Genomic DNA, 18,305 nt, shown 5'->3' with positions numbered 1-18,305 from the left:
AGTGGATAGCACAGCTCTCCAATTTTCTCAGAAATTTGGGGAGAGCAAAGGAACACCAGTTGGGCTCAAAGTAGAAGCTACAAAGAAGGCAGAACTGCCTACCCGCAACTACTCCAGCCCAATCAGGAGAAGGCACCAGGAACAGAGAGAGACAGAGCGACAGAGAGAGAGAGAGAGAGAGAGAGAGAGGCAAAAACCCACTCAGCCACATGAAAATCCACTCACTCAACCATCCAGCCAACCTCAAATGGGACATATCACACTATTTCCTGAAAAAATATATTTATCTATTTTTCTAGAACCAAGGAAAAATAATAATATATTACAAGAAAAGAGACACAAATATCCCACCATCCCCTACATTATATTTTGTGATCTGCTAGAAAACTGTTTCAGCAAAAGCTACTCCTTAGAGGAAGCAGCTTCAGAAAGGGCCAAGGTCATCAGCAGGGGTAGTGTTAAGTATTAAAAAAAAAAAAAAAATGGGAAGGATATTTAAAGAAAAGGAGGAAAGAGGGCCCTATCTGAAGCTATAAATACTAAAAAAAAAAAAAAAAAAATTAATAAAAATCGTATCTCCATCTCTTCTCTCATTTTCGGGAAACAAAATTTTAAAAAGCCATTAAATAGAAACTTCGCAGGTACTGTGGAAAGTGCAAGAAAGCGGAGAAGGTCTTGGCATCGGCACATTCTTGCCCAGGCAGAGGCCCTACACCAAGGAATGAACCAATCAGAAAAAACTACCCCGCTTAAGGTAGATTTACAAATACTCTGCAAATCCGTTCTAGTATGGACTTCTTCTACCCAGCCTCCCTCCTTCCCCACGCCCTCCCCCAAATAAAAAAGGTTGATTTCCAAAAAGTCAACTTGAAAGAGCCGAGAATGGCCCAAGGTGTGCCACAGACTCCTGTAGTGTGGTCACAAGTGCCCTTGGATGGACGCGTCTCAAGGTGCAGATGGTTCTAGTTCCTTCTCCTGGCTCCTTTTCACAAGAGGGAGGGAGAAGGCTGCTGGGGGCAGAGCTCCAGCAGGACTCCCTTCCCGGCTTCCGAGGGGCTCTGGGTGAGGCAGGTTCAGGACAGGCTGTAAGCTGGGCCCACATTTTAAGTTTAAGATCAAGAAAGGATCCAATCCCAGACCTGCCTTCAGCAAGGCCAAGGATAACCCTATTTTTCTGCCAGGACAACCGAGGCCCAGAGAATCAAGAAGAGGCAGGGAACAGAAGATGATGTCTCTTCCGACACTTGAAACATTATCAGAGCTGGAGATGCTGAAAGGTCAGTATTAGGTAGCCCTCCCCCTACCCTAATGTCCATCCTTCCAAATCCTTCGGCTTCCCTCCCCTGTGGAGGTCCAAGCCAATCAGTGCCCAGGTGGGCACTTCAGGCATAGAACTCGTTGGTGGGGGCTTTTGTGTAGATGGGTTTCTTGCCCAGGTCGTAGGTGCCTTCGTCCTTCTTCTTCAGGCGGTACACCAGCAGCAGGACCAGGAACACGGCGAAGAGGATGCCCACACCGCCACCCACGATCAGAGCTGCAGGGGAAGAATGGGGAGAACTGGAGGTCAGGACCTTGGGCACACTGCCAAGTCCCCCCACCCGATCAGCTCTCTTACATCTAGCCTCCCCCTTGCTGTCACCTGTGCTCAGAACGACCTCATTCACAAGACTGGGGGTGGTGGGAGGGGGTCACTGTTAAGTCACTGAAGACCACAGGGCAAGTGTGGCAAAGCCACCATTCCAACCTGCACCTGCGGGAGCCCACAGCCAGGCATGCCCCTGCGACAGCTTAGCACCCACTGGCCGGGAGCCAGCAAACCCCCAGGCTCTGACAACCCGCTTTACATACTCGCCCCACCCCCGCCAGGCCTGAGCACGGCACACTGTGTAGCAGACTCTGTGTGCGCACACCTGCACGGACAGGTACAAAAGTGCTCCATGCACACACGGGCACGCTACCAAACACAGCTCGGACATGCAAACATGGGGCCATGCTACTGTGTCACAGGCAATGACATATTGTGGTTTCCTCTCCTCTGTGTGCAGCTCAGGGGCTGAGCCTACAACCCACTCCCGTTACTCATCGCTGGCTGTGCGATCGGGCAAGCGCCTTCATCTCTCTCACTGCAAAATGGAAACAGGAGGACCTTTCTCACGCACGGGTCCTAAGGATTAAATAAATTAACCCACCGCAAATACTCAGAACAATGTACGGCGGAGGCTCAGTACTCACTAACCGTAAACTCTGGTGGTTATGTGTGTCCCCAGCACCCTGAACTGGGCCTGGCACGCCAGTTATGTGTTTAAGAAATGCCTCTCCCCATTCAGCTCAGAGCAGAACACTGGCCAAAGGTGCCTGCTGGGGTCAGGCAGACACGGGCTGCTGACCTCAGGTGAACAGCTGTTTTGCAGAACGTTAGGCTGCCTGAAGGGCTCTAGCCTGCTCGTTGAGGGAGCAGGGATAGCTCACAGAATCCTTGTTGGGGCAGACTGTCCCCTAATTCGGTCTTACTACGGCTAAGGAGATTAATTTTCCATCCCTGCACATACTCCAAATCTATGCACAGAACAGGGGCAGAGTGGCACAGAGGAGCCTGGGAAGGTTCTTTCTTGGCTAAAACTCTATGAAAAAGCAACAACAAAGTGACCCCCCAAAAATACAGAAAAAGCACATGGAATGAGGTTTCAATTCCATGACTGTTTTTTATCACCCTTCCCCTCTGATAACCTCCTGGCTCTTCTTATCAGGACATTGGTCTGTGCTGGGCCTCTCTCTCCACAAGGTTCAAGGACAGTCTCAAAAGTGACTGTGGTCCTAGGTTCAAATACCAGGGCTAGTTTTGTGACTTTGGACATGTGATTTGGCTTCGCTTGAGCTTCCAGAGAGCCAGACATACGTACCTGTCTGATCGGGTTGTGGGGACCCAGTGAGGGAGACACACGGATCAGAAGGCATCTAGCAAGCACCCAGGTGCCACCGGGATGTTACTGGAATGGATGGTCTCACCCCAACTAGCACAACAGTTACACCACTTCTCACATGAAGATCTTACACGTGTCTAATTCTCAACTGGAAGGCTTAAGAGATGACCTCGCTTTGGTTCTGTCTCTTGTTATGTGACCCAAGCAAGTGGTTTGCTTTCTCTGGGCCTCAGTCTTCCCATTTATAAGACACACTTGCTTGGACTAGATCAGTGGTTTTAACATTTTTCTTTAAAAAGCAGCAAAACCCTTAGCTGGTGCATGAAAAACCCTATGCTGATCCCACGTACGCCAGCTAAAAGCGAAACTCTGTGGTTGAAAAAGATGGGGGAGGTTTTACCAAATATTCAGAAGCTTAGAAGGTGAAAAGGTCTCTAAGGGCTTCTCTGGTTCCAACAGCACCCACTACCCCTCTTACATGGCACAGCAACCAGGAGGCCAGGATCAAGGCTGAGCTGGGCCCAAGGTCACCTGGGGTTATATTCTCCCAGGAGCCTTATCTGCAAAATACAGGGCACAGATCTCTTTCCTTGTACCACAAGCCTCCTGGGAGGTACTAGCCCAGTTGGCTGCCAGGAGACAGAAGTAACCAAGCCTGGGCCCGGGGCACCCATTCACCAGGTTGGTTCATGCAGACAGACCCTTGGCCTATTCAGACTTGGCCAGAAAGACAGTTCCCTCTGACAACCCAGATCCCAGAGCTGCCAGGGAGGGGAAAAGGGAGCAGTGGCCACCCCAGATGAAGACCACACCCGAAGCCCCATCCTGGGGCAGAGCTCCCACAATAGCACACCAGTCAAGAACCCTGTGGCTCTCACGTCAGGCCAACCCTGAACCTCTCTCTCCAGGCCTCGGTGTCTTAATCTGTCATAGGAAGGACCTCGATATGCCACCCAGGATTTAGTCAGTGAGGACTCAATGACAGCTTGTACCAACAAAACAGGAAAGTGCTTTCCGGGTGCCCAAATTATTTCAGATTCTAATTTTCAAGGAGTTATGACACCTACCAAGGGGTAGCATTGTACCCACTCAGAGAGGAGCAAACTGAGTCTCCCCTCCTCCAATGGGGTTGGAAAGCTTCTCAGCCAAGGTCATAAGGCCATCAAGTGACCAAGCAGGTAGATGGGGAGACAACCCAATCCAAGGAGTCTTGGGGCTTTCAAGGGACTTTCAAGGGAAGTCAATGTTTAATAATTAACTCCCCAGCACCAACCACCCACCAGGTTGTGCAAATGTTTTGAAAGGAAGACAGGACTTAACAAGGCAAGTGACGACTCTCACGCTGTTCTTCAGAAGCCTTTGATATGCAATTCTTCCTCTCCCTCCGGCAGGCTACAAGCCCCATCAGACCCACCCCCTAGGGAGGGGTAGTCCTTGAGTCTCCAGGGTACCCTGTGGTGGGAAGGAAGGGGCACCAAGGAGCCCAAGGCATCTGTGTCTGCAGCACCATCTCCCCTGAGTCCCCTCCCCCTTCAAAGTCTCTAGTGAGAACCTCACCTGCCAGAACCTCGGTCCTCTCGAAGATGCTGCTGCCTTGCGCAGTGCTGGACATGGACACCCTGTTAGACACGTCCTCGTCCCCTTCGAAGGGCGAGATCCTTTTGGGGATGACCTCGTTCTCCTCCAATTCCTTGGGTTCACTGGGGACCCAGCTGCCAGGCCCTGCCCTGTCAGGGATATGGTTATCTAGAGGCACCTGGATGGGGTGGAAGGAGGAGAGACAAACACTCAGCGTGGCCTTGGGACGCACCCGGGCAGGGGACAGGAACACTCAGCCAGGGAGGGAGTCTGCTTCTGCCATCGTGCTGGCTGAACCAGGTGGGCCTGGGACAGAAAGCAGCACCAACCAACCTCTCAACCACTATGCCATCGAATGCTCACCCTCAACCTTTCCAGATCTGTCCCAAATGGGGAATGAATAATGGGACCAGGGTGCTAGGAAGCACGTGTTCCCATTCGCTGCTGGTTACTGGGTATTTGAGAATCGCCACCCGGAGGGCAAAGCTGCAGGCAGAAACTGCTTTGCCCTTTAAGGCAGTAACTTTGCCTATGGGTCTCTGTCCCAAGTTGCTAATCAGATATTTGAGTGAAAGACACCTGCTTAGTGTTATAATTTCAGGAAGTCAAAAAAATCATAAATAACATTTTCATCAATAAGGGAAAAACAGTGAACTAGGATTATGCAGCCTATATAAATGCCTAGGAAGTGGATTTAATTATGTGGGCAAACATACTCAAACTCCTGACCACTTTAAGTGAAAAATACAGCACACACAACTGTTATCTACAATTTGATATTTATGTTGGGAAATACCTAGGAATGCACAGAAAGGACCTTGGAAACACATCTAAGTGTTGACAGTGATTATCCCTGCAGGAAGGATGGCCCACCCACGACCCTGCCCCTACGATGCCGAGGCCACAAATAAAAGCTTTCTTGCAGCAGGAGGTCAGACCCTCAACTTATGGACCCCTCCCAACAGGTGTTACAGAGGAGCACGTGGGGAGAGGCAAAAAAGCATGAATTACTCACCAGGGGTTGGATCACTTTAGGAAGGATCTGGGGGTCCTCTGAGTCATCTGGAAGGTCAGAAAGGCTGTGTGAGTGGTCACTTCCCCGTAAATAAAGGACCTCCCCCTTTATCAGCCACAGCTGGTGGGAGTCCTAACGTACAACCTTCCTATGCTCAAGGTACAACAAGTGGCCATTCCCACCTCACCTTCAGTTACCTCATCTGTAAAATGGGCTCCCTGGTTCTTTCACAAGAATGCTGGGCAGGGAGTGGAGCAGATACTCTGTAACCCCTGCTCTTGGATTCAGGGACCAAGAGCCTCTCCTGGGAGCTGGTCAGGAATGTAGAATTCCGGGGCCCACTGAATCAGAGTCTGTATTTTCATAAGATCCCCAGGGGAGTTCTCTGAGAAGACTCTAGATTGTAATATTAAATATGAGACTATCTTTCACAGCATTTACAGATTTGGAATCCAAGGCTCAGAGGTCACAGGAGACAGCATGATCTCAAAACTACGTGACTCCAAAGTTCCAACTTCTCATCTTTCACACCCCTCTGCACCCAGGAAGGATGCTTCTGGAGGAGCCAGGGAATCACAGAAGACCAGGAACAGCCCTAGCTCCCCCTCATCCAGGGCCCAGAAGCCTGGCCCCTTCACCCACCCCCCCCACCCCGAAGCAGGAGCTTGTTCCTGGCTCCCCACCCACACCTCTGCCCACACATGCTCCCAGGCCTTTGAGTAGGTCCTTCTCCTTTTCAGAAGAAAACACTGTCAGGTCTTTCCAGCCCCACCGCCACCAGGCCCCCAGCCACAGGCAGACAGGTCCAGGCCAGTGCTCAGAAAACCTAGAGCTACAAATGAACTCCAAGCAACAAACAACTTGCCCAAGGAGGGTTGCCAGGAATGGAAAAGGGTTGATAGTTACTTTTGTTTCCTCTTTTTTGAGAGGGGAGGAGCACTGCAGGAAACCACCCAGAACCAAACCCAAGTTTCCAGGCAAGCTCACTACCCTGTGCTCGGTGAGGTCACTTTCCCTCCAGCCCTAGGACCCCAGGCAGCCCACCACACACCCTCCATACCCAGATCTCCAGAGCCAGACAGCTCAAAGTCATCGGGTTCCTGCCCAGGGCCCCCAACATCCTCGTCGTCTGGTAGGGCTCCAGAAAAGTATCGGCCTTCTACGAGGTCTTGGGGGTCAATGAATTCAGTCTCTCGGATCTAAAATAAAAAAGGGAAGCCACCTCAGCCACATCAGTAGCCCCCCGGTGCTCTGTAACACCCCCCCCCAGCCCCAAAACGCAGTGAAGTGGGCATTCAGTAAGATAACCTGGGGTGCTGGAATGTAATCAGACCAGAACCTGGAGGACACCCCTCCTGGTCCCCAACTTGCTGTGTGACCTTAGGCAAATCTCTTTCCCAACCTGGGCTAATAAAACTCATCAAGTTTTATTTATTAAAACTCAACAACATTCAATATTACTAGTTACCACTGACTAAACAATTATTACGTGTCAGTCCCTGTTCTCAACACCTAAGGCATATATTTAACCTCATTTTACAACTGAGGAAACTGGGCATTTCCTTTTCACACCAGCAATAGGTGGAAGCGTGAGGATTCAGCATCAAGCTGCCTAATGACAGAACCACACAGGCCGGAGGGTATAACACTCCAGGGTTCCAGGATGCTCCTGGAGTCACAGCTGATTCACCCAAAGCAGGGAAAGGGCGGCCAGCCCTGGTCTTGCCCAGTCTAGGACACCCTTCCCAGCTGACTCAGACTGGGCTGGGACAGACAGAGCTGGCTCACCCACACCCTAGGGCAGCCTCAGGCCAGGCACTGCGCAGACCTGGTGACTCACAAGTCCATTAGCACACTCTTCTACTCAGTTTTCCAGCATCTCCCACAGATCTGTTCTGTACCAGCCCAGGAGAGGGTACAGAGAGGTACCCTGTGGACGGACCATCCCCTCCAGCACCCACAAATGTCCTCTGTCCCTACCCCACAGGGGCCCAGCCCATCACATCACAGCAGAATCTTAAGTCCACTTCCACCAAGAAGCTTTCAAAGGTAAAAGTATCAAGGTCCAGGGAGGCAAAGGCTTCCCCAAGGTCCGATTAAGAACATCAGCTACTGTTCCCATCTCCCAGAGCTCACAAGGGTAGGAAACATTCAGAATGCTTACCACCTTTCTCTTAGCTCTGGGGCTAAGGCTTCCCAAAGAACAACCCTGAGCAAAGTCCCCCCCACCCCCACCATTTACTCAGATACTAAAGTGCCTACTATTTAGGGGCTCTGCTCACAACCCCCAGAATACCAGCTACAGAGGCCAGGGAGGGCCCGTCCTCTCATTTCCCAGAATCGGGAGGGAATTTGAGCTCTGGACAGGAGAGTGACTTGCCTAAGGTCACAAAACTGAGTCAGCCAGATAATTCAAGAGTGGAGAGGCCAAGTGTCTTTTTGACTGCTGCAGACTGTCCCTTCAGCCAGCTGAGACTGTCAGTGACGGGAGTTGGGGAGGGGGTGGTGTGTGGACATCTGTTCCTAGAACAAGGTAAGCATTGCAGGAGAGGCCCAGGCTCGTTGGAACTTCCTCCACTGGCTTCCGGGGAGAGGTGGGCAGGACCTGACTCCAGTGCCCTCTTCCACCCCCGGAAGCGTAGATGCTGGATTCCGGGAAGGGAGGAGGGTCAGGTTAGGAGGAAGGCAGCGGGCACGCAGCCCTCTTCCACCGGATGGGACAGTCTTTGTTGAACACTGGGCACACGTGGGGGTGGGGAGCCAGAAGGGGTTAAGCCCTGGTTGGGGATGACTTCATGACTCGGGAATCAGGAGCTGCTGAGCTGCTGGTGTTGGAATTCCAACCCCCGCACACAGCCCCGTGCTTGTGGCTATGGTTTGGCAGCCTGGGAGGAAGGCTCCTTACATCGGTTGCGAAACTGTCCCTGGGGCGAGGTCCCTGTGTTCCCGCCCCCATCTCCAGCCCTGAATTCCCCCAGGCTCCAAATCTCCAAGAGCAGGACCTCTCAAGCCCTTAGCAAACGAAGTACATCCTCCTGATAAATCCTGTGCAGAAGTGGAACTGGGTCCTCAGAAAGGTTAAGTGGCTTGCCCAAGGTCACGTTGGCAGAAAGCGGCCACGCTAGACCAGAACGAGGCACACCTGAGCCTTTCACCACTGCGCACGAACACCTGCAGGAACACACGGGCACACAGAATGCCCAGCCACCCAAGCTAGCCAGGAACCCTAGCAGCGAGTGGAGGTCAAATGCAGCCCAGCAGAGGAAAAAAAATGGTCCTTTGGCCACTTGTTGACCTGGCCCAGAGACCAGACCACCTGTGCGAGTCACAGCTCCAAGTCCCGCAGAAAGGGGCTGGGGTCCCAACACTGGGCTGTTTCAGGTAGCGTTCCTGTCCCCCGGAGCCCTGGAATGTTGTTTACTCGTCCTGCCCTTCTTTTACTATGTGAAAGTGCTAAGGGGAGTTTCAAAACAACCCATGGAATTAGCATGCTGATTGGCTGAGAGTTACTAGCTCAGTTTTTTCATTAGCCAGATGGAGACTAGGAGAGGAATGGCCGTCTCGAAACCAAAGCTGAAACCCAGATTCACTGGCAGTTCAGCCCTCTCAGGGGTTGCCTGGTGATCCCTCCCCTTTCCTTTCTATACCAGGTTCCTGGAGAGGATAGATGGCTTGGCTAAGATCGCACCAGGGGTCCGCGGCACAGCCAGTTGTCGACCCAGTCAGACACCTATCCCAGGGCACTCAGGACACATTAGAGGGGCCAATGTGCCTTCCTCCAGCAAGTCCCCGGGCGTGGAAGAAGCTCTGTGGGGCATGCTCATGGGAGGGCACAGGAAAGCAAATCCCTCTTCCAGAAGCACCCTCTCTCTCTCTGCTCCTCTCTGCCCCTGACTCCTGACAAGAGGGAAATTCCCAAACGGGAACCCTTTAAGACTAGGTCAACAATGGGCAAGCCTCCCTTTGTGTGTATGGGGGTGAGGGGCATGCCAGCAGCCGGCCCTTGACTCACCCGCTTTGCAGACAAGGCCCATTCAGGCTGGGGTGGATCTGAAGAACCAGGCCACTCAGCAGCCAGAACCAGCCTTGACCAGAGAGAACCTACCATGCTCCCAGTGGAGCTTACCCATCTGTTCCCCATTCACCCCCATCCCTGCCTGCGGACCGTGTGTTCACGGGGGAGTGTGCACGCACAGGCATCCTCTCTGGGCCCTTGGGTCTCCTTTCTCACAAACCGCAACAGAAATCACCAGCTGAATAGGTCAGTGGGCCTGGGTCCCACAGACCTTGCTTGCCGTGGGGCTGGTGGGCACCTGGGGTTGGTGACGGGGGGGGGGGGGGGGGGGGCTTGAGATGCTGGATGCCGCCCCAGATTAGCCACAGAGGAGGGGGGAGGTGCACTTCTGTTCTAAAGGAACTTGGTTACCAGAAGGTAACCAAGGCCGCTGAGCCGTATGGTCTCATTTTATAACCCGGCAAGCATATTAAAAGACAAAGGACTTTGCCAAGGACTGCCAAGCACTTGGCCACAGAGCTGGACTTAGAACCTAAGTCTCTGTGCTTGAGGCTGGAGTTGTCCCCCCGCCCCGCCCCACCCCACTTCAAGGATTCTGACAGCAAAACCAAGGGTCTCAGCAAATCCACAGGCTGCAGCTGTCATTCCAGACATTTCCACATCCAGTCCCTTACACTACAGGCAGGAAGCTAGGAAAAGGTCACCAACCCAAGCCCAAAAAGCTTCAGTCCTCAGGAAAAAAAAGCACACGCAGGGTCTGGGGTGACCAGCTCAAATATCCACTTCGCGCCAGGCACCAAGCTGGATTCTCCTCTTTATGAGCTCATTTGTCCAATAGTCTCGAAACGTGCTCTGGCCATTCTGGAGGGAACTCAGGTGTAACGGAGTCATTTATTCAAAGTCACACAACTGAAAGCAATGGAGCTGGCATTTGAACTCAGATCTTTCTCAAGACCATGCCTCAGCCACAACCAGATTTCTCACTGCCACCCACGCGTCACCTCTCCACCCCAACCCTACGTTGCCAGGCCAGGCTCCACCAGGGAGCAAACAAAGGTGAAAGTGATACTGCTTGAACAAAAGAACAAAAACTTGGCTAGGGCACCAGTGAGAAGTTCAAGGTCAAGACCTGGTCAGCTGGTGGGAGGAAAAGAGAGAGGAGAGCCTCCCCCTCCCCCAACTCTGCCCTCAGGCTCCTTCCCCAGCAGAGGTAGAGTCTGGGACACACTTGACCTTTCTTTCAGGAGGTGAGACCAGAAGGACAATCCTGCAAGCCAAATTCAAGGGGGCGGGGTAGGGGGGGAGCAAGGACACTGAACCCACCAGAGTGATTCTGACCAGAGATTCCCCAGAAGGGGCCTCTGGTACAATCACTGACTTCCCCCATCCCTTCAGAAGGGTCAGGTACTCCACGGAAGGAGCAAACTGGGGAGCCACAATCAGAGCTCTACACTCCGGCAGAAATGAAGGATCTGCCAGCAGAGTGGTTACCCACAAGCAAAGCAGAGTCTGGCCACCTTCTAACTACCAGAGTCTTGGGGCATACGTCCCATCTTGAACCCTCAGCTTTCTCTTTTGGTCAGCAGGGCTAAGAGTGCCCTGCAGGATGATGAGAATTAAGTGCAATGCATCAGTGTGTGCAAGAGACCCAGCATATGGCCTGGTACACAGCAGGTGCTCAATGAGTCGAAGCTATTATTAATCCCCACCTGCCTTCATTCAGGCTAAAGGGATTAGTGCTCAAAGGGTTCAGAGACCAGGGAAAAGCTGTGGAAGCAGTTCCATTGCTAGAAAGTGGTCAGTGGATGGGGGTTGGGGGGAGTGTGCTTTGCAAATCGTGAATAAATACCTATAATGAATTTACTTTGCTTCTGGGACCAGACTTTTCAACAACCAACCAGGTCCCTTGAAACTGCAAAGAACCCAGAGATGGGTCCATACAACTTGGGAGTCCCCGTTCTACTAAGAATGAAGCAGTGCTATTTTTCCAAAAAGAAGCAAAAAGCAGTGACCAGAGACACCTGACATTCTACTTGGGGACCTGTACCCCCGGGGTATTTCCTGACCTTCCTTGGGGACAAAAAAATATCCAAAGGCAGAAAGAAACCACACACCAATCCACAGCCTGGTGCTCTGGTACCTGAAGGGTTAAGGCAGGTCTGGGGTTCGAATGTCCATCAGCTCTGCCCACTCCAAGGTCGGGTTACTCTGAACACAATCACTTAGGAGAGAAACCAGGCCTGGCACTGCCAGCAGCCAACTTTTCACCAACCCCCCAGGGCAACTCACTCCACATTAAGGGTTCCAGGATCCTGGGGTGCCAGCTAGGATGGGGGCTGGGGGGGCTCCTGCATTCCAGCAGGTGATGGGGATTTTCCCCACTGCCCCCCAGTCTGCCCACCTGTAAAAGACGCTTCTCAAAGAGACAAGCCTCCCTCTGTCTCAGGGCCTGGTAACCAAGCTGGGCACTGCTCCGATTACTGCTGGAGACAGCCGGGAGGGGGGCTGGCTCCCCGAGGGCCACAGAGACAGAGGTGTATTGAAGCTGGGACTTGTAATCTAGGCAGCAGATCCGAAGTCCCTGCTGGATCCATGGGCGGGAGGTAAACAAGCCTCCCATGTTCTCCAGAGCAGAGTCGATAGCCTTGTCTCAGCTGATTAGATCAGCCCTGGGTGCTGGCTTCCTGCCCCTTCCCAGCCTCCCCCCTCCACACGCGCACACACGTGGGGAAGCCACTGCTCCAGACCGGGTCAGTCTGTCCCACAGACGTCTCCCAGCAGGTCTTTCCCGGGGCAAGGAGTGTCCCGCTCCCTGTGACCGGCCACGGGTCATCCCTGCCCCCATGGCCTGAGGTCCGAGTGGTACAGCCAGTCCCACAGGCCTGGCCACGACCAGCAGGCTCCACCAAGTCACTGTTTCCACACATACCAGCCTCTCCCTGCCTCCCCTTTCCATTACCCCAGGTGTCACCTGACTAGCCAGCCTCTTCTACTGTGCCAGAGGAAACTGGGGCAGCAGAGCTCCGGGCCTGCAGAGTGGGGGAGGGGAGAGGCAGACTAAAAGGGGGCGGGGGGCGGGGCTAAGTAAGAGGGACTGGCCAGGGGGTGGGGGTGGTAAGTAACTGGGGGCACAGACAGGATGAAAGTAGCAGGGACAGGTGGGGGGACTGTAGAAGGCTTAAGCTAGGAAGAACTGTTCAAATCAAAATGAGATCTCATGGGGACTCCTGGAGCCCTCTGGAAAGGATAGCAAGTTTTGAACCCCAAGAACTGTAACTACCGGTTTACACCTCCAGCACGCACTCAGATGCCACCTCCCTGAAGCCAACATCTGGCCTGGGGAAGAAGCCTCGTCGATCTGCTCACAATAAACTAAGATCACGCCAGCACTTTACAAGTTCGTCAAACACCGATTATGACCCTTAAGTGACACACCGGGTGTTTAACTGAGGACACATTGGCGAAGTGACTTATTAACTAACTACATGTCCCGGGGTGAGCAGCAGAGCTGCGATGGTGACTCAGGTTTTTCTGGCTGTGAAATGGACCCACTTCTAGTCACCCTGCCTCTGACAGGGCCAAAGGGCCTGGCCAGATGCAGGGACGTGCCTGAAGATCACCAGTGAGTTACTAACTAACCAGCCCAAGAAGTCAGGCTTCCAGTCCTTCTGGGGTTAAATCAGGCCCCAACTGTTGACACAGGCCTTCTCCTCCCTCTCCAGGCACCTGCACTGAAAGCCCACTGGCTTTTCAGACACTCTACCTTCCCCTCCACCATCACACCCCTACTCCAAGGCCAGAGCACTATACCGGAGCTCTATACTCAGCCTCCGTAGGCCTAGAAATTCTGCGCCTCCAAGTGGGGGTCTGACCTCTTGGGGCTTTGTCCAGGTGGTCCCATACCCTTAGCAAACCCCCACCACCCTTCAGTGCTGCTGGCAAACAGCTCAGCCAGGGCTTCCTACAGATGCCAGCAGGAGGGGTGGGGCTGCTGAGAACTGGTTCTTGTTTAAATATAAACCCATCAGATCATTAGCTAACAGCCCACTTCTAAAATAAACAAACAGGGGATCTGAAATCCATCCGCCCCACCCTGGACTCCTCCCTTCCCACCTTGTTGGAGGGGGAGGGAGTGGAGGGCAGAGAGTGTTCCAGGGGCCCTGGGACTAGGATCCTCCCAGGTACATGACCACCTGGTGTCCTGCCACTAAGAATGCAACCTCCCTACCAGGCACACACTGTATGATTTACTTGCAGCCTCACCGCAACGCACAGGAAGCAGAGGCCGGGGAGACTGGCCGACGTGCCCACCGCCCTGTAGCGAGTAGAGGTGGACTTCACACCCCTGCAAGTCAGGTCAGTCTGGGCCCAAACCACCATTCCAGGGCTCTCCAGCCAGTTCCAGGTAGCAAGAAGAGGGCGTCAGAAAAATCAGCCTCCTGGGTTGCCGTCCTACCTGGACTGCACCATCTTTGCTCTGGTTGCTCAGAACTTTCTGGGAAACAGCTCTACCTGCTCTGCACAGGTCCCGAGCCCAATTCTGAAGGCTGGCTGGATTTGCACCCTGTCAGAGCCCACCCACCCACAAGGCACTAGAAGGCCCGAGGCCTAGGACCGGCATTTCCTGCACCCCTCAAAGCCCGGGGCGCTTGGACACTATCTCGAATAGGGTCTCAGAGGACAAGGTAAAACTCTGGAGCCCATTCCAACACCCCCACCAGAGTCATCCTACTAGCCAAGAGTTGCCAGGAAATGGGTGACTCAGGCCGGTCACTGCTCTCCTCCAGTGACTCACAGGCCCTGTCCAGCCCCTTCCCCCAATTTTAAGAGGTCATTTGGAAATCACACCCACCAGTCCAGAAGGCGGAGAACAACCAGGAGCCAATTCCTCCCAAGGGGAAACTGCGGCTGGAAGCCCAGCCTGGCTCTCCCAGCTCCGCATTCAGGACAGCCCAGCACTCCAAGTCCTTGGAAAAGCCCGCTGTTTCCAGGAGCTGGGGATGGCAAGAGCTGAATGTCTCCACCCCCCAGCTTCTCTTGTTTAGGATCTTCACCCAGGGGGCCAAGAAGGCTTCCCTACCCCTCAGCGGTGTGTTTTTAGGGCAGGAAGGACCCTTGGAGGGCCAAGGTGGGCTTGTTACAGAGTTGAGGACACGGAGACCTAACGATAGGGCTCATATGCTCAAGGTCACCTTGCAGTTCAGAGGCAGAACTCAAGGTATCTGCCTTCAAACCCAGCCAATTTCCTCATATGGAATGTTCTCTGAAGATGCTCCAATCAGACTCTTTGTATTATCAGAGAGACCCGGTTCTGACCTAGGCAAGCCACTATCCTCCTCTGAGCATCAGTTTCGTATAAAAATAGAGTAATAAAACCTGTGTCACGGTATCCCTGGAAGACCTTCCTATTCGTGATAAATAAACTCCACGCACCTTTCAGAATGACGTTACATACATGTATTCATTCATACATACATGTATTCATTCATACATACATGTATTCATTCATACAAACATTTGCTGAGTCCTAAGGGACCAGTATTTCACTGAAGATGAAAAGAGCAGAAATCCCCTCCATCATGGGTGGAAGTGGTTATGTGTGGTGGGGATGGGGAAATACTTGAGCTGAAAAGGGCATTCAAGGTCATTTGTTTCAAACCCCATTTTACAGATGGCGGAACCTCAACCTCACAGAACCCTCTAGACCATGGCCCAAATATCCCCTTTAGCGGCTCTCTGGGCTTCTAAGAATTCCAAAGAGTTCTCACTGGCCACTCAAGGGTCCCAGAGCCCCTGGGCTTCTGCCCCACTCCCACCTTGGTCCCACCTTGGTGCAGTTAAGGGAGAGAATTCTCACGGAGACCAGAAACCTCTCTAAGCTAAAATACACTTCCCCAGAACCCACTGGGCCTGGTGCCACATCGGCAGGCTGTGCCCCTGGGCAGCAATACCTGAGGGGAGGGTGGGGGGGTCCAGCTCCCAAAACAAGGCTGTCTTTAATTGGCTGGGGAAGGAGCTGCAGGAAGGCAGTTCAGGGGAATGCTCCCAGCTGGACAAGAAGAACTGGTTTGGGATAGAAAGCCCCACCGGGGAAGAGGCTGGCTGCTCAGACTGGGTTCCCTTCCCAAAACTTGTGGCACCAAGCCCTCAGGGTTAGGGGTAGGGTACCACCCAAGGGGAGGGCAGGCCTTTGGTTAAACCTGAAACTTGGGGAGGGGCAGCAACAGCACTACTGGAGGGAGACCTCAGTTCCCCCATCAGTAAAGTAGGCATAATACAATCCCCACATGCTGGGCTTTTCATGAGGATAAAATGCACCAGACCTGGCATTTGGAAAGCACTTCACAAATCCTAATTGCAACCAGCAAACCCCTTCTCCCTTGGCCTGTTTTCTCCACCTGCAAAAAATAGGCAGACCTCTCCATCATTATCTACTCAGCTATGACTAGGTCTGATTTTTCCCGCCACAACCTCAGCAGGAAAGGGACAGGGGAAGCAAAGAGGGAAGTCTTGTGACCCAATGAGAGGTGGAAGGTCTGTGACACTCTCCAGGAAGGGGAGTGCTGAGGTCAGGATGAGAGAGGGTCAGGCACCTCTCTGGACACCTTTCTGCGGAAGGAAAGCAGCTGTTCTGGGCCTACTCTTCCCCAGCTGATGGGTCACCAGGCTCAGGGCTGACACAGCTGTGCTCCCCCAAACCGTATCCTTCCAACTGCCCCCAGGACCCAGCTGTCTGCTCCTCACCATGAAGCACCTGCCGACTCAGCAGCCCCTGAACTGGGACTGCTGTGTGACTGGACCCAACCTGACATGCCTTCAATGGTCTCCCCAACAGCTTGACTCCAACACATCTCTCGGGGGCCTAGGGAGCAGCAGATGTAGGCTGGGGTCCGGCTCGGACACTAACCTTCCGGTCAGGTTGCCCTTAATTTGTGGAAGTCATCCTCCCACTCTGGGCCCCTGTTCCCTTCCACCTCAGAATTCCTTGAGGCTGGCCGGCCCTGAGGATGGGACACAGGGACAGCCAGTCAGAAAGCATCGGAATGCAGCTTATCGTAAGAGCAGGAACTTGGAAGCCTGGCTGCCTAAATTTGAGTGACTCAGCCTCTTACTAGCTGTGCGACCTCGGGTAAGTTAGCTAACCTCCTCAGCCTCAGGACCCACTTAAGAACAGTAAACTGCGGGGTTGTCAGAATTAAGCTACTTAACAGACCATTAGAATAGCCATTAGAAAGCTATTAGAACACCATAAGGCACACCATAAGTGCTAAATATTTGCTTTCATCACTGCCTGCTGTTCTTCTCCGGGTCCCACTCATTCTTCAACAGAAGCCTGCCAGGCAGAAAGGACTTTCCCCGAAGCCCGTAAGAGAAAGGAATCCCATAAAGAATTCAACAATGATTGAACTCCACAGACTTTCTCTCCCCTCAAATGGGGGGCTTACGGGCATGAAGAGGGCACAGAGCTGGGGTCCCTGGGGGCCAGATAGCCTCTCCCATCAATTCCCACTCCCCCAACTTCCCAGATGAGATTGTCACCCTCCTCCCCCACTGGCTGCTGGGATGAATGGAGTTTCTGCTGGCCTAGGGCTTTGTAAACTAGGACAGGGACAACCAGGCATTGAGAGGAGAGCTTCTCCGGGCTCACTGAGGCCTTCTCTCCCCCAGCCCCCTTTACCCCACTCAAGATGCATGCTCCAATTTCCCGTGTGCAGTTCGACAAAAATAAACAGTATTCTCGCAGAAAGCTAAGGTTCAACTCTTGGTGAAGTGCTGAGCCCAAATCGTCCCTCCCCTCCGCCCTTGAAGGATCAGAGCGGACCCTAAAGAAGCACTGGTCATCTCCAGTTGCGTTCCCTCAAGCCCAATGTGCAGATAGGGAAACTGACACTCAGAAGGGGCAGGGGCTTGCCCTGTCACAAGCCAGTGACAGGGCTGGGGCCAGACCCGTCAGGGCTCAGTTCTTCACCCCCTGATGTGTGAAACAAGACCCCCCCCAGCACAACCGGCCCCCCTCCCCCTTCCGAGTACACGCAGCCCCTTCGTCCCCAGGCCCCGAAGGATTCTAGAGCCGCCGCTCCAGCCGCTTACGGAGGGCGAGCAGAGGGATCCAGGACTCGGAGCCTACCCCAGGATCACCAGGGAAGGGCGCGAGTGTGGGGACAGAAGAGGTGACACCGGCTTAGTCACGTCCGAGTCTGGAGCGCGCGGCGGGGCCGAGGCCAGCGGAGGCGGGAAGAGCAACAGGCTGAAGCGCACGTTCGCGCGGGGCAGCCACCCCGGCCCGGCGCCTCCCCGTGACCCCAGAGCCAAGTTTCCAGCAAGTTTCCCCGGCCTCGGCGTCCAGTTGGGGGAGGTGCGGCTCCCCGAGCCCCCCTATCCCAGGCCCCCAGGAACAAAGGAGGCACCGGGCCGCCCCCCCGGGGATCTCCAAGCACCTACCGATTCCGCAGCGGCGGCGAGGGCGCCCACGAGGAGCAGCAGCAACGCGAGCAGGCGGGCAGTGGCCATGGTACCGCGGTCCGCAGAGGGCGCGCAGGCGAATGACCGGGGAGAGCGTGTGGCCCCCTCTTATAGGCGGTGGGCGGCCCCCGCCCCGGCCCCGCCCCGCCGCCGCACCCCGCCCGGAATTCCCCTGCGAAAGCTGGGCCTCGGGGCGCTGCGCCCGCCCACGCGGCTGGAAACCCCGAGGGATCCGTCCGGCGCGCGCGTGGAGCTCGAGATCTACCCCGAGTCCCTGTCCCCTTTATTTCTTTGATGCCCTGCCAGGCAGGCC

The 18,305-nt window shown here is 53.9% G+C and overlaps 1 protein-coding gene across 1 annotated transcript; it reads right to left on the bottom strand.

Annotated features, from left to right (window-relative positions):
- Nucleotides 1–575: 575 nt before the first annotated feature.
- LOC111141438 (syndecan 4) lies at nt 576–18,058 on the bottom strand. Its single transcript, XM_022493995.1, has 5 exons — nt 17,972–18,058; nt 6,575–6,713; nt 5,515–5,561; nt 4,479–4,677; nt 576–1,534 (listed from the first exon to the last, which is right to left on the bottom strand). The coding sequence occupies exons 1-5, from the start codon at nt 18,038–18,040 to the stop codon at nt 1,383–1,385; spliced, it is 606 nt and encodes a 201-aa protein (XP_022349703.1). The 5' UTR covers nt 18,041–18,058; the 3' UTR covers nt 576–1,382.
- Nucleotides 18,059–18,305: the final 247 nt, after the last annotated feature.

Source organism: Enhydra lutris, unplaced genomic scaffold (genome assembly GCF_002288905.1).
Source record: "Enhydra lutris kenyoni isolate GAN:26980312 unplaced genomic scaffold, ASM228890v2 scaffoldscaffold6, whole genome shotgun sequence".
Taxonomy (NCBI): Eukaryota; Metazoa; Chordata; class Mammalia; order Carnivora; family Mustelidae; genus Enhydra; species Enhydra lutris.
The sequence above is the reverse complement of the archived record's forward strand: the minus strand, read 5'-3'. Positions and strand labels throughout refer to the sequence as shown.

What these genes read in the sequence shown, in the direction of transcription:
- LOC111141438 (XM_022493995.1), bottom strand. Translation starts at nt 18,040, where the DNA reads ATGGCCACTGCCCGCCTGCTCGCGTTGCTGCTGCTCCTCGTGGGCGCC. An exon ending in TCGCCGCCGCTGCGGAATCG is followed by an intron (nt 6,714 to 17,971) that starts GTAGGTGCTTGG and finishes TTTTTATTTTAG; the next exon opens with ATCCGAGAGACTGAATTCAT. An exon ending in GAGGACCGAGGTTCTGGCAG is followed by an intron (nt 1,535 to 4,478) that starts GTGAGGTTCTCA and finishes CTTCCCCTGCAG; the next exon opens with CTCTGATCGTGGGTGGCGGT.